This window comes from Pan paniscus, chromosome X (genome assembly GCF_029289425.2).
Source record: "Pan paniscus chromosome X, NHGRI_mPanPan1-v2.0_pri, whole genome shotgun sequence".
Lineage (NCBI taxonomy): Eukaryota > Metazoa > Chordata > Mammalia > Primates > Hominidae > Pan > Pan paniscus.
The window spans coordinates 129,647,749-129,671,368 of NC_073272.2; the positions used below are offsets into that span (position 1 = coordinate 129,647,749).

Below are 23,620 nucleotides of genomic sequence, written 5' to 3' on the forward strand. Positions count from 1 at the left end.
TTGTCTTTCTCTAGTAGGGCATTTCCTCATCTAGCACAGAGGTCAGCAAACTACAACCCACAGGCAAAATCTACTCCACCCCTTTACTTACAATGCATGAGTCAAACCCAAGGGGGTTTCCACTAATGAAGAGGGTCTTCAATTTTAGCATAGTAACTAATTCTATTTAAATGGCTTTAAAAAATCAAAAGAACAATACTATTTCATGGCACATGAAAATTAAACACTTAACTACACAATAAAATGTGTGTGTACCTGGCAAACATATGGCATTTCACCAGGTTTATGGGTGTCCTTCATATGTTGTAAAAGAATATGCTCTGTTTCAAATGATAATTCACAGATTTTGCAAATAGCTGAAAGTGGAAAAAAACACATTATACCATTTAAGGATGTATATAAAAAAAGATTCATTTTGTACATCCACAACAAGTAATAATAATAGTAGAAGTAACAGTGATGTGGTTCTAACAATTCTATAGCTGTTGACTCTGTAATGCTGTTCCAAGGATATATTAGCTTATTTAATTCTCGTAACATCACTGAGGAAGGTACTGTTATTTTTATTCCTATTTTTCAGATGAGGAACCAGAAGCACAGAAAAATTAAGTAACTTGCTTGAGATCTCACAGCTGTAGTAAGAGGCAAAGTTGGAATCTGAACCAAATTTGTCCGCGTCTCAGACTCTAAATCTTAACATTGTAGTTAACTTTTGTCTAAAGTGTAAATCAAGACAATTAACTTCAAATTTGAAAACCATGGAATCTGGGTGTTCTAATTTAGTCCCCTACACCAATGCATGTGCCAAGGAAGTTTCCACTAATGAATTGTTTATAAGAAAGATTTCAATTATTTTATTTTATTTTATTTTTTTGAGATGGAGTCTCGCTCTTGTTGCCCAGGCTGGAGTGCAATGGTGCCATCTCGGCTCACCGCAACCTCTGCCTCCTGGGTTCAAGTGATTCTCCTGCCTCAGTCTCCCAAGTAGCTGGGATTACAGGCGTGCGCCACCTTGCCTGGCTAATTTTGTATTTTTAGTACAGATGGGGTTTCTCCATGTTAGTCAGGCTGGTCTCTAACTCCCGACCTCAGGTGATCAACCCACCTCAGCTTCCCAGAGTGCTGGGATTACAGGAATGAGCCACTGCGCCCGACCAAGGGACTTCAATTTTAACAATTTTTTTCTTCTACTTTTTTTTTTTTTTTTTTTTTGTAGAGGCAGGGTCTTACTATGTTGCCCAGGCTGGAGTGCAGTGGCTATTCACAGGTGCAATTGATCATAGCATTCTATAGTACTGAACTCATGGGCTCAAGTGATCCTCCTGCCTCAGCCTCCTCAGTAGCTGGGCGTATAGGCATGCACCATCACACCTGGCTTTAGAACACATTTCATCTAGGTTTATAAAAGTTATGATTTTTTTTTTTCAATTTTGCCCTCATATGACAAAGTCTACTTCTTATTTTTTTCTGTCAGAATTTTTAAGGTTTCCTCACAGTTCGGATGATCAAAGTCAACAATATTCAGGATTCCAAAGAAACTTTCACTTACTAGAAAACTCATGGGGAGTGTGTGTACTCTCAATGTGGCACTGCAGTTGGAAGGGTGTGGGATATTGCCGGTAACAGTGCTGGCAGGTGGTGTGGTTTTCCCAGCTTTCACTGTTCTGCTTCTCAAGTTCCAAGTGATGTTTCATGTGGTTCATAAACCTACAAACAATTTGCCAGTAAGAGCAAAAATTGAGACTTATAACCAAAGAAAAACCTCACAAATAAGTCTCTGAAAATAAATTTTTAAAATGTAATTCTATGACTCAAAATAACATCTCCAAGGCCTGAAAGCCCTCTAGAAAGTGTGTACTTTAAATAATTTACTTTCATTAAGTGGCTCAGTAAGGTTTTTTTATCTTTGTTTCTAAAATAATCCATTAATGTAGTAGTATGAAACATCACTAATTTGCTGTAACACTATATCATTATTTTAGATTTAAAATTTTTTTTAGCAAAGAAAAATAGCAGGCTTCTTTTCCATACATGAAATACTATTTACATTTTAAAATAAAATACTGAAAGGATGGAAACCCTACCACCAAAAGCAGCTACAGTGAAGAGACAAATCTTTGAAAGCTTTGAAGGTTTCAGCTGCTCAAAAGACAAACTGCTGGTATATTTTTATTTGTGTCTTGGTTTCTAAATGCATGCAATAGCAATTTTAATGACTATAATTACAAGAACCTTTTGTTTTATCTAATTATACTGGCTTACTGTTAGCACAAACTATTCATTTTTCTTAGCAGGCTGTGCCCTTTGTAGCACTGTCTATTTTTCAGTTTTACCTTCTGCTATTTTAGCTTCTCTAAAAGGCTTCTGAAGAGAAGGAACTATGATGTTCAATGGCAGAGAGTACAATATAAATGGACATACCATTTTCAAAGGGCTTACTAAAACTTTTTGCTGAATTTCAAAGTAAAGTTATTCAATGTAAACAACAGTTTTAAGACTGGGTCAACTACTTACAATTATTATGAATCACTAAAGAAAATAATCTTGAAACAAAGTGATAATGTCATCAACCTACATAGCAATCATTGTGAAGGTTTGGGTTTTTATCTTTTTTCACACCTCCAAAACACTTCTCTTTGGTTTTGGTAAACGCCTGCAATTTATTTTAAAATGGAAAAATTTGAGCTTTAAATAAGGTTAGTATGGAGGAGGTCATGCTGCATAGGGTTCTTCTTGTGACATGAAGAAAAGTAAGATTCAAAGTCAGCTAGAAAATATAAGTTTCTCATGAAACCGCCTAGTTCAGTAATAAATGTAGGGAAAAGAAGTAGTTTTCCCCTAAATTAAAATACATTTTGTCTTTTCTTAAGCTATCTGAAAACAAAACAACTAGGTGGATCCTGGAGTCAAACTCTCAAAATACAAGAAGAAACAAAAGCTTTTCAACATGATAATCTGCCACTGTTCTTAGTAGAAAGTATTAGAATTAATTACCGAGGATGGCAGAGCAATGTAAAGATACTATATTCTTATCTGTCATATCCCAACTTTCAAACAGAAATAAAAATAAATATTTACATACCTAATATTATTTTTAAGAACTTTCGAGCAACTGAAGCATTTAAAGGTTGTGTAAGTCTTTGGCTCTTTCTCAGTGACTCCTTCATGCCTTCCATAATAAAACTCATTGACTAACATGATCAACCTTCCTGTCTCTGAATCAGTCTTGTCTTCATCACATGGACGTTCTGATTTAACAATTACTCCCAAAAATTTAGTTATCATGTCTGGACAACAACGCTGAAAGAGGAAAAAAATATGAGCCTTGTCTATAGCTCTTTTAAAGATTAGATACCAAAAAATGATTGTGTTTACACATCTAAGGTCAGATGATATAAAACTACGCTTGGCAATGTATCTAGAAAGATACTTACCAAAATTGTGGCTTCCATTTTTACATATTCTAACAAAATTCAAACAATAAACACCTACTATCTTAATAAAGGAATAACTTCAAAAACAAATTGAAAACCTTAAGATCAGGGGATGTTTATATATCTAATATTTTTTCCTTGCAATTTTTCTTTTTAGATGTAAATATTTAATAATATTTTTCTTGGCCCAAAATCACCCATTTCATATCTGTGTCAAGATACAGCTTACATGCTTATACACCACTGGTAGGAATGTAAATTAGTTGAGCCACTGCAGAAACAGTTTGGAGATTCTCAAAGAACTAAAAATGGAACTACCATTTGACCCAGCAATCTCATCACTGGGTATATACTCACTGGAAAATTAATCGTTCTACCAAAAAGACACCTACACTTGTATGTTCATTGCAGCACTATTCACAATAGCGAAGACATGGAATCAACCTAGGTGCCCATCAACAGTGGACTGGATAAAGAAAATGTGGTACACATACACTATGGAATACTACACAGCCATAAAAAAGAATGAAATAACGTCCTTTGCAGCAACATGGATGCAGCTGGAGGCGATTATCCTAAATGAATTAACACAGAAACAAAAAACTAAATATCTTATGTTCTCACTTATAAGTGGAAGCTTGTAAGTGGAAGCTAAACATTGGGTATACACAGACATAAAGATGGAAACTACACTGAGGTCTCCAAAAGTTGGGAGGGAGGGAGGAAGGCAGGGGCTGAAAAACTTCCTATTGGGTACTATGTTCACTATTTGGGTGACAGGATCAGTAGAAGTCCAAACCTCAGCATCATGCAATATACCCTTGTTAACAAACTTGCACATGTACCCCTGAACGTACAATAATTAAAAAAAAAAATAGCTTAGGCTGGGTGTGGTGGCTCATGCCTATAATCCCAGCACTTTGGGAGGCTGAGGCAGGCGGATCACGAGGTCAGGAGTTCGAGACCAGCCTGGCCAATATGGTGAAACCCCGTCTCTATTAAAAATACAAAAAAATTAGCCGGGCGTGGTGGCACGTGTCTGTAGTCCCAGCTACTCAGGAGGCTGAGGCAGAAGAATTGCTTGAACCCGTAAGGCGGAGGTTGAAGTGAGCTGAGGTCGCGCCACTGCACTCCAGCCCGGGTGACAGAGCAAGACTCCGTCTCAAAAAAAAAAAAAAGCTTAAAAGGTAGTTTTACATGCCATTATGTATAAGCTTGATTATCAAATAACACAGTAATATTTAAGTGAAGCCTGGTTGGAACTAGACTTTGAGCACAGCTAAACTGCCATTCTCCAGACTTACCATGCTAGAAAATGTGTGGGACACAAAAAAGCATCAGTTACATTTTGAATATCTCAACATATTCTATCTAGAATGCCTAAATATCTGAAGGGGAAATCTACCTCATGAATAAAATCAAGACATCATATAAACTGATCCTAATGTGGAATACTTTCATATATAAGCCTTTTTTATCCAATGAGATGAAACTAATTTATTTATTGTATATATTTTACAGTTGTAGAATTTATCTAGAAGAATTCTCTAAGAATAACTGGATAAAAAAATAGGAGAAACTATCTGAGAAAGGGTTAAAATCCAAAATATATGAGAAATTCCTACAACTCAATAGCAAAAAACCAAATACACTAATTTAAAAATGGGCACAAGGAATTGAATAGACAAAAGACGACTTATGAGTAGCCAACACGTATGTGCAAAGGTGCTCAACATTGCTAATCATTAGGAAAATGCAAACCAAAACTACAATGAACTATCACCTTACACCTATTAGAACAGCTATATCAAAAAGACAAAAGATAAGTGTTGATAAGAATGTGGAAAAACGGGAACCATTTTACACTGCTGATGGGAATGTTATTGGTGCAGTCGCTATGGAAGACATGGAAGGTTTCTCAAAAAGTTAAAAATAGAACTACCATATGATCCAGTAATCCTACTTCTGTATATATGCCCAAAGGAATTGAAATCGGAATCCCAATGAGACATCTGTACTCCCATGTAGGTAGACTTCATTGCAGGGTTATTCATAATAGCCAAGACATGAAAGCAATCTAAATGTCTATTAATATACAAATGGATGAGGAGGATGTCGTATATATACACACACACACACACACACAAATATTATTCAGCCATAAAAACAGGAAGAAATCTTATTTGCACCAACATGTATGGATTTGGAAAACATGCTAAAGAAAATAAGACAGTCACAGACAGACAAATATTACATGATTTCTGTTGTATTAGGAATCTAAAATAGTCAAACTCATAGATGCAGAGAGTAGAATTGTGATTGCCAGGGGCTAGAGGGAGGGGAAAATGGGAAGGTATTAGTCAAAAGGTACGTAGGTTCAGTTATTCAAGATGAATAAGTCCTAGAGATCTACTATATAGAATAGCGCATATAGTTAACAATACTGTATTACATACTTTAAAAAATTTGGCCAGGTGCAGTGGCTCATGCCTGTAATCCCAGCACTTTGGGAGGCCAAGGTGGGCGGATCACCTGAGGTTGGGAGTTCGAGACCAGCCTGACCAACATGGAGAAACCCCATCTCTACTAAAAATACGAAATTAGCTGGGTGTGGTGGTGCATGCCTGTAATCCCGGTTACTCAGAAAGCTGAGGCAGGAGAATTGCTTGAACCCGGGAGGTGGAGGTTGCGGTTGTGGTCAGCCGAGATTACACCATTGCACTCTAGCCTGGGCAACAAGAGTGAAACTCTGTCTCAAAAAAAAAAAAAAAAAAAGATTTGCTAAAAGCATAGATTTTCTATTGTGTTCATATCACAAAAAGGTAATAATAATAAAGAGGGTAGGAGGAAACTTTTGAAGGTGATGGTTATGTTTATGACACAAATTGTAATGTTTTCATGGATGTATACTTAGCTCCAAACTCATCGAGCTGTATACATTAAATACAGATTTTTATAGGTCAATCATACCTCAATAAAGTGTTAAATAAAGACAAGACTACATACTAAATAAATACTAAATAAAGTGTTAAATAAAGACAAGACTACGCACTAAAACAAGGGTGGAAAACAAAAGAAAAACTTTCCTAAAATCACAAAGTGAAAGACATTTAAAAAAAAAAAAAAGGACAAAGAAAGCATAACAAAGCATTGTGACAAAACTAAGACCAATTAAACCTATCAGACCAGTTAAATTTATCCTACCAATGAATATACATGGGTTTAACTCAACTTCTAAAAGAAAAGAAGTTTTCATATAGGATCACAAAAGAAAAAACTCTGGTGAAAGCAAGAAAGAACAAAAACAAAGTGATTTGGGAGGGTTGAAAGTAAAAGGATAAGCAAAGAATATAACAGGCAGGTGGAAACAATAAGAAAGCAAGGGTTGTGAGCCTGATATCAAACAAAAAGCACTGAACAGACAAAAAGGACACTATAAAAATGCTAAAGGGTGCACCCACAATGAATCGTAAGAGATGGATACATCTATGTCCTAAAGAGCAACACTATGAAACAGCATTGGAAGATATCAAGGGAAACAGTGGTAATGTGAGACTTGGATTCCCCTTTCCCAAACACACTCAGGGAGGTGAAAACAGCCAAAGACTCTAATACAGTTTTGCGTCAGAGTAAAGATGTTTGTATTTGCAATTTTAGAATTCCTTTTTTGTAAAATGCCGAATTTTAATAAAAATTTGCCAATCTGTGAAATAGTGAACAATTCCTTTTTCTAAGTTGCTTCTTTGCTTTGCACTCTTCTCATCACTTCTTTCCCACATATAATCAACACTGACTTTTTTCTTGCCTCCTTTGCCCCTTCCTGTTATTTACACTGGGCATGCAAAGAGAATACAGACTATCTTTATACACACATAACAGAATACTGTAATATCTACTAAAATATTTTAAGTGGCGTGTTACCTTAATCCCATACTCCATTAGTACTGTGAAAATTACCTAAAACCTAATTTCAAAGAGCTTCCTATATTAATAGAAAGCTAGAATTCATTTATAACTATATAAACTATATTATGGATTGAGTTAAAACTATCATTTCATATGAAATGCTCCATCATTAGAAGTTTATTTCTGAGTGTTGAAAATTAAAATGTAAGACTAAGGTTTTCATAGGGTAATGTGACATGCATTAAGTCACCACGGGCAAAAGTAAGGTTTTCACAGGGTAATGCGACATGGATATGTCACCATGGGCAAAAAATAAGGTAAACAAAAGGAGCTTTCACTTTACACAAAAGATTAAGCACCTAATAAAACACCTGCTTTACAGGAAGTTTGAAGAATGTCATAATTTAGTCAATAAAATATTGCAATTTGTACATTATTTTCATTTAAAATTAAAATGCAGGCCAGGCGCAGTGGCTCACACCTGTAATCCCAGCACTTTGTGAGGCTGAGGCCAGTGGATCCACTTGATGCCAGGAGTTCGAGACCAGTCTGGCCAACATGGCAAAACCCCGTCTCTACTAAAAATACAAAAATTAGCCAGGCATGGTGGTGCTATGTGTAATCCCAGCTACGCGGGAGGCTGAGGCAGGAGAATCGCCTGAACTGGAGAGGCAAATGTTGCAGGGAGCCAAGATTGTGCCACTGTACTCCAGCCTAGGTGACAGAGCAAGACTCTGTCTCAAATAAATAAATAAGTAAAAATAAAATACAATATGCATACACTGTACTGCATATGAACTTAATTAAAAAATTTAAATTGATACATAATGTTTATAAATTATTATGGGGTACATGTGATATTTTAAGTGCACAGAATATGTAATGATCAAATCAGGATGTCTGAGGTATCCATTACCTCGAGTATTTACCATGTCTCTGCGTTGGCAATATTCTAAGTGCTCTCTCCTAGCTATTTTTCACTCTACTTTGCACCAAACATTACAACTTATTCCTTCTATCTAACTGTATATTTGTGCATAATAACCAACCTCTCTTCCTCTTCTCCTACCCCTCCACACATACCCTTCCCAGCCTCTGGCAACTATTGTTCTACTCTCTACCTCCATGAGATCAACTTTTTTAGCTCTCACATATGAGTGACAACGTCCATTTGTCTTTCTATGCTTGGCTTATTTCACTTAACATAATGGCTTCCAGTTCTATCCATAACTTTATTTTAAAAATTTCATCATTGGAAAGGATTTTAAAATCTTATATAATCATTGTGAATATCAATTTTAACTTAAGTTACACGGAAATGCCAATACGAGGTTTCTTCTCTAAATATCTGGATAAACCAGCATTTACTGTATATCAATTTTCAATATTTTCAAGGATCTATAAAACATTTTTAACAATTGAACTTTGAAAAAAGTTTTACCTTCATGTGGTATTTCAAAGGATCCAAAAGATTGAACTGAACATTGCACTTTGGACAAGCTCTTAGGTAATCTGCTCCAGCATCATATGGAGGTGAGGTATTTGTACCTACAATAAATTAAGAACTTTTAAGACTCAAATCCATCTTTTTAAAACCTTAAATGACCACTAATAATGGTTTTAAAATTCATCACAATTTCTAAAACGTATATATAAATAATACTTTTTTTTTACATGTCAGATTTCATGTTTACCTTTTGACAGCATAACTTTGGAGGATGTCACTGGAGGAGAGCCAGTTAAAGGCAATGAAGTGGGGGGATTTATCTGAGGAACATCTTCACTGGTCTTTGGTTTTTTTGGAGTAACACTGTTTACTTTAGAAGTAGAAGGATGTTTTAACACATATGAAGTATTTTTCATACCTACAAAGATTTAAATAGTGAGAAAGATATTTGTAAATATTTCAGTATGGAATATTGCTTATGTAAAACTGCTACCAAAATGGCTTTACATTTAAAACTGAGCAAAAACAGTTTGGAACTAAGTTAAAGGTAATATAATTTAATAAGCATATCATACAAATGACAATAAAGAATGATTAAAATTTATATGAGCAAGCAGAAATTGCACAAACAGCTACTACTATGAACTACATATCTTTACTTCACAAAATATATACCCAAATTCTAAAAATGCTTTCAAATAAAGAAAACAAACAGGTATCATGAAAAAAGTTAGACCAAAAAATTCCAAGCTAAATAAAATAAATAAAATTTATAGCACAGGGAATACCCTAAGTTTCTACACATCAACTTATATTTAGATGCTTAAATACATTTGAGTTTGTAAAATATTTAAAAAATTTATTCCAAACGTTTAGAGAAACATTTTTAAATGTTTTTTAAAAAACTTAAGATGTGTAATGGAAAATTCAAGTTGGTTCTTTTTCCACCGAACAACCTAACAGGTGGTTTAAATTATCTTGTTTACTCCCTATATACAAAGTAGAAACAACTAATGTTGAATGATAATACCTCACTCATTCATATGAAAAGGTTTAGAGTTAGTATAATGACTTTCAAAGTATGTTCCCCTTAATCCAATGGGTCTATCTTAGAAAATGTAATGGGTATGTCAGATAAAGAAACTCTGCTTTTACGTTTTATTAATTTCTGCATAAATTTTATCTGAGTAAGAATTTCATTGCTAAAGATAGTTCTGAGTTTGAGAGCCACCAACCTTAAAGACCAAAGGATTATATAATTCAGGGCATTCCCAAGACATGTGGGGCTATTTAGGCTATAACCAGACCCAGCAAAAGTGATTTTTGAAAATAATATACGATTGTACTTTGTGATAAGGGTTCTAAAACTGCGTGTCGTGTTTTAAAAGCTCACAACTGTACATTAATAGGAGAAGCAGTAGAGTAGATATATGCCAGGAAAGTAAGTATTACATTAATGGGTTCCTCTGTTAAATCTGTGTTTCATTCTTTGAGATAAAAATGATTTTTTCCTTAAACAGAAATGATTTTTTCCATCCTCAAAGCACATAATTACTGCCAGCTATATTGAAGGCACCTAAGACTAATTTTTGTGTAATCACTAACATTTTTTCTGAGATGCTTAGGTTACTTTAACAACCAATGAGTGCTAGTACTTTGGACTAGGCAACTGATTATATAACCAGCTGGATAACAGACTGTTTTAATATATGCTTATTTTAAGCATGATGAATCTAAGTTAAATAAAATCAACCTGAGCTCAATAGTTTTAAATTCTGACCCTTATAGCTTACTTATTTGTGTTGTGTTTGGCTTGCGGTGTTCCCTACCTCAACTCTTCTTATCTGTGCAAATAAAAATCCTATCCTCATTCTTCAAAATCAAGTTCAAATCCAGCTTTCTCTAAGAACTCTCCATGATCATCTTAGACAGGAGTCCATTAATCATGCTTCTGAACATATAGCACATATTATCATGCATGATTATCATTCTAACAACTGTTTATTGTCAAATCCTTTAAAACTGATAATGCATTTTTCACTTTCCACTTATTTTATTTGGGCCTCAAAGAAGCCCTGAGATAAAGAGAGCAAGAATTAACATTTAATATCCAAATGGCTGGCTCATTTCAGGTCTGGAGAATAAATGCTTTATGTGAGAAAAATGAAAGTATTTTAATAATGTGAGAAAACTGAGGTATAAAGAGGTTAGATGACTTGATAAAAGCCACAAAAATCTTTAGAATAAAGGCTTAAACCTGTACCTTCCCAATCAACTATAATCCTATTTACTATTCAGGACAAAGTTCCACTCTCTGCTGTATTAATCTTAGAGAGAGAGTAGGAGTCACTGTCTTTACCCTTTGGAAGCTTCAAGAATTCAGACTTTTTCCATGAATAAAGATCATGTGCTTTGCAAAACCCGAGTTAAAACAACTGTTTTATCTCCCTGTTTGTTTCGGTTCTTGGCTATTTTACTATCTAGATAAGTGACACCTAGATAGGTGAATATCAAACCAAGTAATATAAAAATGGGAAAATATTTTTGGCATTCATATGACTATAATTTTTTTGTTTTGGTTTGGTAAAGGTTATATACTAATTTATGGGTAAATAATTACATATGCAAAAAAATTGTGTTCCTCTTTCCATTTAGTGAAACATATCAAACTAGGTAATATAGAGAACAGTAATTGCTTTGATTATAGGGAATTTTTCAATGAGACAAAATTCCTTTATTGGCATACTATTTTAGGTTAATGAAGAACTTTGTTATGGTGGACATCAAAGAACTGTAACACTTCAATTGGAAAATTTCCATTATTACTTCAAAGTATATTTACTGAGTACTTACCATGTGGAAATCACTGTTTCTTTAGTTCGTTCATTTTACAATACTACTCTATAATCATATTTAACTATCATATCCACATCATTTATTTGAATAGAAAGACATTAGCATATTGAGAAATCAACTATAACCATGCACGTTTTCTCATATTAAGTGTCTTCCAAATAATTACTACTTGTTTTCGCAGAGTATTTAAGGCATCAGGGGACTTCCTTGACTCACAGAAATTATATTAAGATTGTTCAGTCCATGGCTGGTTCCAAGTGAAAAAGAGTGCAAAGAATATGTGCTAGCCAACTTAATAGAAATAAATAAAACATTCTATCACTAAATACAATTTTCTATATCACCCAAGAAAGGCATTCAGGAATGATTAGCTCTATTCCATGTTATAATATATGAAAAACTTAACATGAAGGTATGGGCTTCAAAACAGAAATTCAATTCCATATGTATATTCGACAAGTCTCTTTTTATAATTTTTATGAAAGAGTGCTAAACCAAACCTTCTCTAAAAATTGCTGGTATGTCTTGGGATGGTGATAGTGATTCCTGGGTCGAGTCAAACAGTAAAATTGAAGAATTATCCGATCCAACTTGTGAATTCTTTGTAAAATCCTGTAAAAATTTACAATTATTTTGTTTCATAAACTTTTATAGAGATAAATTTAGCTGTATGTCAATACTATAAAGAATCTTAATAACTCAATTACTAATGTGGTATAAAACACAAAGGTAATTATTAGTCTCTGCCAAAATTAGCATCTACTGGGTGAGGAGTATATGGGAACTCTGCATTATTTTTGTAATTTTTCTGTAAATCTAAAATTAGTTTGAAATAAAATGTTAAAATTTTAAAATAATATTACGGGCAAAGTAGAGGTTATATTTTGGAACAACTTTTCTGCAAGGAAATTTTAGCAGTATCTATATCAAGGGCTTTTTTAAAAAAGTTCATATTCTTTGGTCCAATTATTCCAATTACTCCATTTCTAAGAATCTATGCTAAAGAAATGAAAATGTTTAATGAAGAATGATTTATAATAGCAAAAATTGAAAACCTGTATGTATAACAATAAAGAAATGACTAAATAAATTAAATGATACTATCACATAACATCATGTTTTTGGGAAATACCCAATGACAAAGAACAATGTTCCCAGTACAATGTTCAGTGAAAAATGAGGAATAGATATCAAATATATATTAATATGGTCCCCTGACTGATATACTCTAATGTCACCCTAACCATCTACAGAAAACGAAAATCAAAATACAGTATATATTCTTCCCTGTCTCTTTTCTAACCTATCCCTCCTTACACGATACTTTTATAATGAGGATATAAAGATTTTGCTTGCTTGTTTTGTACTTACACTTTGAGAGATGATTAGGTTTTAGACTATGACTTAATTGTAACCAAGTGCAATCTTACCACAAAGTAAATATTTTCTCTAAATATTTTTTATTTAAAAGTTTAAAAGTGGAAAATATCCATTTGCAATTTCCAAAAATAGTTAACAGAAGTTCCTCTGAATAAAGGTAACACTTTCAACCTTTTCTGAGGTGACATCTCTGATAAATTAAGTACCACAATTTCAGAAAGCAGACACATTATTCAACAAACAACCTGTTAAATAATTCTCCAATTGGGAATTTCTTATGTCTCATAAAATATTTCAGAAAGATAACAAATGTAACAGTAAGGCAGACTAGGCAACAGGCTGAGATTCAGAAGACCTGTCCATTTATTTAACTATGTTACCTTGGGCAAGCCACTTCTGAGCTTCAAGTTATTTACCTTTCCAACTGAAATAAGAGCCACTAATAATTATGTATTTAAAATGTACTTGCCTCTTTCACAGTACATGTATTTTATTAATAGTTGTCATAACAGTATGAATAAAGACCTAATATTATCTCACATTTTATAAATAGGTAAACTAAAATTTCTCGTAGTTAAGGTTCCCAGTACAACCCAGCCTGTTACAGATGAAGGAGCTGGAATCAGAACTAAGGTCCGCCTGATTACAAAGCCTGTGTCCTTAAGCTATATCTTTAAAAGAGATAATAATAATACTCACTTTGAAAGAGATAATAATAATACTCTCCTTCCCTGCCTGAAAGAACTGAGATACAGATAATGAAATAGATTTAAATTTTTAAATAAAATTTCCTTATGTAGGATTCTCAATTCATTCGAGAATATCTGTCTGTCATTCTCAACTCTGGCTGCACATTACAGTCACTTGGAGAGTTTTACAATGTCAACACAGTGAAGAGCACAAATGTCTACGACAATAGTTTTAATCCCACAGATCCCTGAAAGAGACTTAGGGAACCGTAAGGGTACACCACTGCTCTAAGGCAATGCTTCCATTTAAAAAGTACATACTTAATGGGGCTGAGTGCAGTGGCTCACGCCTGTAATCCCAACACTTTGGGAGGCTGAGATGGAGGATAGCTTGAGGCCAGGAGTTCAAGACCAGCCTGGGCAACACAGTGAGAGCCCCATCTCTAAAAAAAATTAAAAGCCAAATTAGCTGGGCATGGTGGTGCACGCCTGTAGTCCCAGCTACTTAGGAGGCTAAGTGGAAGGATCGCTTGAGCCCAGGAGTTGGAGGCTGCAGTGAGCTATGATCATGCTACTGCATTCCAGAGTGGGTGACAGAGCAAGACCCTGTCTCTAAATAAATAAAGTATATGCTTAAATGTATAAATGGATGTGTGTATACACATGTTTAAAATTCTGGGTTAACCTGGATTGAAATACCAGATCCATCATTTACCAGCTGTGTGTCCTTGAGTGAATCATTTATCCTCTCTGAGCCTGAGTTTCCTCAACTATAAAATGGTAATAATAATAGTGCCCATCTCAGCTGGGCGTGGTGGCTCACGTCTGTAATTCCACACTTTGGGAAGCCGGGGGGGGGGGGGGGGGGTTTGGCAGATCACCTGAGGTCAGGAGTTCGAGACTAGCCTGGCCACCATGGTGAAACCCTGTCTCTACTAAAAATACAAAAATTAACTGGGTGTGGTGGTGCGTGCCTGTAATACCAGCTACTCGGGAGGCTGAGGTAGGAGAATCTCTTGAACTTGGGAGGCAGAGGTTGCAGAGAGCTGAGATCACATGACTGCACTCCCACCTGGGAGACAGAGCAAGACACCGTCTCAAAAAAAATAAAATAAATAAAAATTGTGCCTACCTCATAAAGATGCCATAAGAATTAAATAAGATTAGCACAAAGACTTGTACATATTAACAGGCCAGTAAATGTTAAGTATTATCATTATCTATTACTTTTATTAAAAGTTTTTAAAGCTAAACTATGAAAGTATGATTTCAGAATAAGCAATAATGACTTCAGAACACTCTTTCCAATTTAAGAACACTTGTTTCAGTTTATTAACTTAAAAATGTTGCCATTATGCATTATTCATGTTGCGATACATTTTAATTTTTTATTTTGTTGTTGTCTTTTTGAGATGGAGTCTCACTCTGTTGCCTGGGTTGGAGTGCAGTTGTGCGATCTCGGCTCACTGCAACCTCTGCCTCCCAGGTTTAAGCAATTCTCCTGCCTCAGACTCCCAAACAGCTGGGACTACAGGCATGCGCCAACACGCCTGGCTAATTTTTTTTTTTTTTTTTTAGTAGAGACGGGGTTTCACCACGTTTGCCAGACTGGTCTTGAACTCCTGACCTCAGGTGATCCACCCACCTCGGCCTCCCAAAGTGCTGGGATTACAGGCATGAGCCATTGCGCCCAGCCTTTATTTTTTTTATTAAATAGAGACAGGGTTTCACCATGTTGCTCAGGCTGATCTCGAACTACTGAGCTCAAGCAGTCCACCTCCCTCAGCCTCCCAAAGTGCTACGATTACAGGTGTAAGCCACTATGCCCAACCTGATCATACTTTTTCACTCATATTTAGATAGTATAGTTTTCAATACTGTATTTAAGCATATTAGCTGATTTATTAATATGTTGGACAATTCCTGCAGTTATTATTTTGGGTTTTGGTTGAGTTATATCATAAAGATGGGGATTATTTTTCTACTGAAATGGTAACTAGCTATGATAGTTCACAATTTTTTGGGTTTGTGTTGGCTTTTGTTTTTTTCTTGAATCAGGATCTCACCCTCTCACCCAGGCTGGAATGCAGTGGTATGATCTTGGCTCACTGCAGCCTTGACCTCCAGGGCTCAAGCAATCCTCCCATCTCAGCCTCCCGAGTAGCTGGGACTACAGGTGGTGCACCACTATGCCCAGCTAATTTTTTGTATTTTTGTAGAGATGTGGTCTTGCCATGTTGGCCAGGCTGGTCTCGAACTCCTGGGCTCAAGCGATCTGCCTGCCTTGGCCTCCCAAAGTACCAAAGATTACAGGCGTGAGCCACTGTGCCCGGCTGACAGATCACAATTTTAACTCAGTATTATAATAGCCAATGTGTCCCTGAATTAATTGTGTAATTTTATAAACACTTACAGATTTAGACGCATTCTCAACAGTAACAGAGCTTTGTGAAGATTTAGATACAAGATGAAATCTAGGCGAGGCAGCCACTGGAGTCGATGGTGGGTCTCTGCAGCGTTGACTTGCAGTCCTGAATATTTTAGGAATACCTGTATTTTAAAATTATACAACATATTGAATATATTTCTATACAACCAATTATATCAAAATTTTTAACTTTAAAATTGAAATACTACAGTAATACTGTACCTGGACTGTGTGGCTCACTCTTTATTCCTTTTGAAGATGAGCTGGAGTGGCCTCTGTTCAAAATATCTATAAAATTATATTTATTTTAAAATTTGTTATGTGAATGAACTATATACTAATAGAAAAATTCCTCCAAAAACATATCTTTGCATAACCAATAATTGAAGTATATTTCTTTCCTTTAATGGTGACAGGGTTGTGTACAGATTCTGATTCCCGTGACTTGAAATCAAACCCTTCCCCAACCCTGTGCCACATTCACACCTCTAAAAATCTGGAAGTTTCATGATGGGAGGGCTGACTGGATTAACTTTCTGTACCATTACTCTTGAGTTCTGAATAGGAAATTATCAGAGACTACAGACTAAATTAAACCTGGAGTTCCAGAGTATCTGATTAGACTAAATTAAACCTGGAGTTTCAGAGTATCTGATTAATGTAAGGGGTTTCAAATCTATTACTACGCTAGAAGTCAGTTTGAGCCTCACAAAACCCTCTGGATCGGTTTAAGACTGCACACCCTTGTACCCATATGAACTCCACAACTTCTAGGTTACTGAGGAGTCAAATTGAAATTTGGAAGAATAGTGATTTGCTTAAAATTGCTTATCAGGAAAAGGTACAAAGCATTAACAAATCCCATAAAACCTCAAACATTTTCCTTTTTTCTCTCCTAGTAGAAAAGAACCAGATCCCGGCCAGGCGGGGTGGCTCACACCTGTAATCCCAGCACTTTGGGAGGCCGAGGCGGGCAGATCATGAGGTCAGGAGATCGAGACCATCCTGGCTAACATGGTGAAACCCTGTCTCTACTAAAAATACAAAAAAATTAGCTGGGCATGGTGGCAGGCACCTGTAGTCCCAGCTACTTGGGAGGCTGAGGCAGGAGAATGGCGTGAACCCGGGAGGTGGAGCTTGCAGTGAGCCGAGATCGTGCCACTGCACTCCAGCCTGGGCGACAGAGCGAGACTCCATCTTAAAAAAAAAAAAAAAAAAGAGAAAAGAATCAGATCTCATGAAACAATTCTATTAAGTGAAGGGTCACACCAAAGTAGGGTTGCTTTCTGATCATAGAAATGCAGTACTCTATGAGTAAACATTACGGAAGTCTTCTAAAAGAAAAATCTCCTCAAACAACTTAATAATGTTTTCATTCAGAAATTCAAGATAAGTATTACTCAATCCACTAAGAGCTATTTTTACTTGTTGGTGGTTATAGTCTACCAATCACAAGTTTTTTGCTCTCCTTCCCCTGCCTTCATTGTTGTTCTATATAAACATTTAGATGAGATCCCATATGCTAAAATATTTTATAGCTCACAAATAAAACATCAATAAAATCACTTAAATTCTGAGTTATCAATATAGAAAAGAAATTCTAGTGGGCCCAATGCCCTTTTTGATAGAATCTCTTGAAACGAATACACATTGTTTTGGTTGAGTACTGCTAAGTCATCTACAATCAATATAAATCCAACTTGAATCTTGTCATGCTTCAACAAGATGATTTGAGTAATAATTTTGAAATATGGTAATATTTCAGCATAAAAATTGTCACAGTGACTAGAAATAATAAGAGAATATTCTATTCTACTATCAATAATAAATATGCCAAATATATCTAGCTCATTTAATAATTTAAGTGGCTCTCCACTTAGAACCTCCCAATTTGCCACAGGAAATGATACTGAGAATTCAACTGGCTAAATTATTCTGCCTCTGATAAAACTGAGTAGAAATGCTATTCCAAGTTTAGAGCCAAGAGAAGTAAGAACTAGGCTTTCAGAAAATTTAAAACTCATCTCTTAACCACACTATTACTCGTTGCCATGGTAAGAAAGAAGACTGGTATGCTGGCTACATTCCTTGACTTCTCCAGGCCTAAAATAAGTAAATAAAATGAAAAAGGATCTGTTTTCCTCTTTCTCTCCTGAAATTCAGTTATGTTGTCCCTTGCACTTTAGACATATTTGAGGACTTTTTTTTTTTCTTTTTTTGAGATATAGTCTTGCTCTGTTGCCTAGACTGGAGTGCAGTGACGTGATCTTGGCTCACTGCAACCTCTGCCTCCAGGTTCAGGCGATTCTCATGCCTCAGCCTCCTGAGTAGCTGGGACTACAGGCACGCGCCACCATGACTGGCTAATTTTTTAATCTTTATAGTAGAGAGGGGGTTTCACCATGTTGGCCAGGCTGGTCTCAAACTCCTGGCCTCAAGTGATGTACCCACTTCGGCCTCCCAAACTGCTAGGATTACAGGGAGGAGATATTTTATTTTAATAAACATCACCAGTATCTTCACTTTAACATTGTAATAATGCCAAGTCTAATTACTCTAACAGAAATCTAACAATCCACAAAGGTACTGGACATGTTTTGCTAGAAAGCCAAAAAGATTTACGTGTGCTGACTGCCTGCATTGTCCAAGTATAGTGTTGGAAAACGAGGCCCTCCCTCCTTCATGAATATGAACAGTAGTTGCGGAAGATGGTGTGTATGGGTGTAGCCAGAGGCTACAGCACATGCTGGTAGACAGACCAGAGATTCTATAATCATGCAGCACCTATGCATTTTATAGTCATATATCAAGATGATACTTTGATGAGGCAGTTGCTTAGACATCCGAACCCCCATCAGACACTAACACAAACTTATTTAGCATATCAGGATATTTTAAGAAAAGTATTCCAAATACTTCCTTTTCTGTAAATCTGAGTTTAAGGGAGAAAAAAAATTAACAAATAAATAGGCTACTTGGTTCCATTAAAAATTATGATTTCCAATCTCAGAAGGCTTACAATGCTGTTCAGGTCATCTTAACCCTCAATTAACTTAGTTATTTCCTTTTGCTCACATCTGATATTTTAACCTCTCACCTCCTTACTCCAGTCCCCAACTACATTCCCGCTTTGATTCTCACAAGTTCTTACTGACCTTTACTCTCCCTCTTACCTCTAACTCCTTACAGAAGAACAACAGTATGAAGGACAGATATCTCATATATTTTCCATTAGAAACAACCATCTTATGAAACGTTACTTCACTGAAAGTAAATGCTTACTTGAAATGGCTGGTTTTGAACTTGATATCTCTCCAACAAAGATCAGTTCATCGTCATCCTCATCCTGAGTTTCTTCTACTTTCTTCTGCCATGGCTCTAGCTCTTCTTCTTCACATTCCATAAAGAGTTCTGCCGTTTTTGAAATGTCTAATTTTCAAGAGGAGAGAAGCTAACTTTATTTTCAAAGAGAAAAATATTTTCTGTGCAATACATAGTATGATATTTAAGATGCACTGTAATAATCCTAATAGCAATTACTGACTTGATATTTGTTTTTGTGACAGAGTTTTGCTTTTGTTGCCCAAGCGTGATCTCGGCTCACTGCAACCTCCGCCTCCTGGGTTCAAACGATTCTCCTGCCTCAGCCTCCCAAGTAGCTGGGATTACAGGCGCCCACTGCTACGCCCAGTTAATTTTTGTATTTTTCGTAGGGATGGGTTTCACCATGTTGACCAGGCTGGTCTCGAACTCCTGACCTCAAGTGATCCGCCTGCTTCAGCCTCCCAAAGTGCTGGGATTACAGGCATGAGCCACCATGCCCAGCCTACTGACTTGATTCTCGTGCCTCAGCCTCCTGAGTAGCTGGGACTACAGGCATGGTCTACAGTGGACCCTCCCCCACCCTGAGCGGCCATCTCTGCCTTGTAATCAGTACATGGTAGCAAAAGAAATGAGCTCAGAACTAAATCTCTAAGATCTAAACCAGTTAAACTTGGCTAGACAGATAGATAATGAAGGATAGTAGTCATTTACAGTGGCCAATACATTTTAGGATCAAATCCAAAGTGAGTTTTAGTTATAGGACTAGGATGATTATATCTACAAAAAAGACTGTAGCTATTATCTGAAAAAAAAATCCACTTGTATAAACAAGGGAGATAAACTAAGAATAAGAGAAAATACATAGGAGATATACTAGAAAAACGGAACCAGATTCAGGTATATCAGGCACAGGGCAAAGCAGGCACGAGGTACTAGACTGAAAATAGGGAAATTAAGTGAAACTTAATTCTGTTCCAGGACAGATTAGACGTTTCTCATTTGAAGAAACTAAGTAAAAAATATACTGTGAGTATCACCAGCCTACAAGTTCTGACCAAAATCAGATCTCCTGGGAAGCATTTTAGTGCCTCACTCTTAAATATGGGTGGACAACCAATGCGTACCAGAAAATTGAGGAAAACCTTCAATGTGAAACACCAAAGCAATAAAACAGATTAAAGGATTTTAAAGAAAACCGACAGCCAGGCAGGATGGCAAACTAGATACAGACAGGTGGAACAGCTGCCACCGAGGGACTGTGCACTCTTAACAGATCTTCAAAGGGGAGGTGCTGAGTGGGCTGAGGGAAGACACAGAAGCTAGAATGAAGCGGGAGGAAACTGGGAAGCCTGTATGGGGCTACTGTGCACCTGGATTGGTTCCTGGCCCCCAATGACTACGGGGGAATGGGTGAGTTGAACTGGCAAGGAACAACTCACTCTTGCCATGGACCTCTGGGAATCCCGGCAGGAGAAGACCCTTTGATCACCACTGACACTTTAGTTGGCAGGGAGAGCTGCTTAGAGAAGTGGTAGAGGCAGCACACGAGCCAGAGTGGAGCCCAGAGGGTTTGTTGCAGGAACATCTGTATTCAAGCACAGCCTGGGATGCCCATCCCCCTAGGCTCTGCTTGTTTCCATAGGAGACTGTAGCACTAGGGCAACTGTCAGACCTGAACTCTGCAGGGTGGTCTTGCCCATCTGACCTGAGCACTCTTTGGTCTGCTGTCCTCTCCTGGAGCCCCAGTCTGCCCATTCCCTCTTGCAGTACAGCCTAGGGTGCCCTGATGGCCCGCATCATAGCTCCTGAGCTGGCCAACCGGGCTTGACCAGCGGAGAGCTCCAGCAGGGTTGCCCCTGTGGCCATGCACTGGCCCACCTGCTCATTCTCCCCACTCCAGCTTACCCTGGGTCCATGGCCACCCTCCACATCACTTTGCCAGTCAGTGCGTATGTGCACAAGTGGATCTTGCCTTCCCTGCCCCGTAAGCACATATGTGTATGTGCACCCTTCCCTGCCTGCTGCCAGTGGGAGTGCACTCCGCCCACCCTCCTCTGCCATACTACCATTGTAGTCGGAGCCTTGGTGAGCACAGAGCCCGCAAGACCTGTGCCCACCAGCACCCTGCCCCTGAGCCACCACTGCCACTAGAATGTAACTACGCACAGAGAACAGTGGACCCTCCCTGAGCGGCCATCTCTGCCTGTATCAACATGTACAAAGAGTGCATACAGTCCTGCAACGGCCAGTGCCCCATCCCCATGCTAATGCCACCACCAGCATGACCATACACACAGTTGCCACCTGGGGCCCCTGCACCCCTGAGCCATGCTGCCTCTGCCACTTCTGCGAAAGCCCACGCAGAAGCCACTAGCACCCTGCAGCAGCTGATGAGTGTGCACTCTGCTGTGCTGCTGCTGCCATTGGCATGTGTGAACAAGAATGGGCCCTGCTGTCACTGCCCTACAAAACAGTTCGGCTGGCACCACCCATTGGCGTGCTGGGACAAGAGGTCCACGAGCACCTCAGTCCCCCTAGCACAGTGAGTTCCTAACCTTGAGAAGCCAGAGAAAAAAGCAGAGGCCCATTATCAGTCCTACAAAATTAGAGCATGCACTCCAGGAGTTGTAAGCTGAGCCTTGGCCCCCTAAAATCTTCTAGAAATGAAGCCAGTTGACTGAATCTACCTTATACCACAATCAAACCCTTAAGGTCATCAGGTAGAAGAAAAAAATAATCCAAAGGACAGTGACTTCAAAGACTGAAGGAACATCAGCCCACAAAGAAGAGAAAGAACCAGCAAAAGAACTCTGACAACTCAAAAAGCCAGAGTGCCTTCTTTCCTCCAAACTGCATTCGCTCTCCAACAAGGGTTCCGAAGGGGGCTGAGATGGCTGAAAGGACAGAAAAAAGAATTCAGGATATGAACAGGAATAAAGGTCACCGAGATGCAGGAGTACACTGAAACCTAATCCAAGGAAGCTAAGAATCATAGTAAAACAATACAGGAGCTGATAGACAAAATAGCCAGTATAGAAAAGAATGCAACTGACCTGATAGAGCTGAAAAACATACAAGAATTTCAAAATGCAATCATAAGTATTAATAGCGGAATAGAACAAGCGGAGGAAAGAATCTCAGAACTTGAAGACTGGTTTTCTAAGATAGCCAAAAAAATATAGAGAGAAAAGAATGAAAAGGAACAAACAAGACTTCTGAGAAATATGGGATTATGTAAAGAGACTACTAAACACCCACATCAAAAAGACAGATCTCAATTTAACATCCTACCATGACAACAAAAAGAACTAGAGAACCAAGAGCAAACCAATTCCAAAGCTAAGAGAGAAGACAAGAAATGTCCAAAATCAGAGCTGAACTGAAGGAGACTGAGACAAGAAAAACCATTCAAAAGATCAGTGAATCAGGGAGTTGTTTTTTGAAAAAACTAATAAAATAGGCCACTAGCTAGACTAATACAGAAGAGAGAAGATCCAAATAAACACAATAAGAAACAACAAAGGAGATACAACAACTGAACCCAGAAAAATACAAATAAACATCAGACAATATTATGAACACCTCTATGCACACCAACTAGAAAATCCAGAAAAAATGAATAAATTTTGGGACACATTCACTCTCCCCAGACTGAACCAGAAATAAACTGAAGCCCTGAATAGAATAATAACGAGCTCTGAAATTGAACCAGTAAAAAGAGCCTACCAATCAAAAAAAGGTGAGAACCAGATGGATTCACACTTGAATTCTACAAGATGTACAAAGAAGAGCTGGTACTATTCCTACCGAAAGTCCTTCCTAACTCATTCTATGAGGCCAGCATTGTCCTGATAACAAAACCTGGAAGAGATACAACAAAAAAATAAAACTTTGCTGGATGCGGTGGCTCACACCAGTAATTCCAACATTTTGGAAGGCGGAGGTGGGTGGTTAACTTGAGGCCAGGAGTTCGAGACCGGCCTGAATAGGTAATATGGTGAAACCCCCATCTCTACTAAAATACAAAATTAGCCAGGGTGATGGTGAAAGCCTGTAATCCCAGCTACTTGGGAGTCAGAGGCAGAAGATTCACTTGAACCCAAGAGGCAGAGGTTGCAATAAGGTGAGATCACACCACTGTACTCCAGCCTGTGCG

The 23,620-nt window shown here is 37.4% G+C and overlaps 1 protein-coding gene across 4 annotated transcripts in view; it reads right to left on the bottom strand.

Moving 5' to 3' along the window:
• Positions 1–23,620, bottom strand: part of ZNF280C (zinc finger protein 280C) — a 66,005-nt gene that overhangs the window by 24,712 nt on the left and 17,673 nt on the right. For all 4 annotated transcript variants that reach the window (XR_008622797.2, XM_034949766.3, XM_063601926.1 and 1 more), the window contains exons 3-11: positions 19,423–19,569; positions 16,363–16,428; positions 16,126–16,262; positions 12,144–12,255; positions 9,035–9,205; positions 8,782–8,888; positions 3,083–3,300; positions 1,550–1,707; positions 256–356 (exon numbers count right to left, since the gene is read on the bottom strand). Coding sequence is in view for 3 of the 4 variants with exons in the window: in XM_034949766.3 (XP_034805657.1) it covers positions 256–356; positions 1,550–1,707; positions 3,083–3,300; positions 8,782–8,888; positions 9,035–9,205; positions 12,144–12,255; positions 16,126–16,262; positions 16,363–16,428; positions 19,423–19,569 (1,217 nt within the window). In the remaining variant the exon portion in view is untranslated. The remainder of the gene's footprint in view (positions 1–255; positions 357–1,549; positions 1,708–3,082; positions 3,301–8,781; positions 8,889–9,034; positions 9,206–12,143; positions 12,256–16,125; positions 16,263–16,362; positions 16,429–19,422; positions 19,570–23,620) is intronic.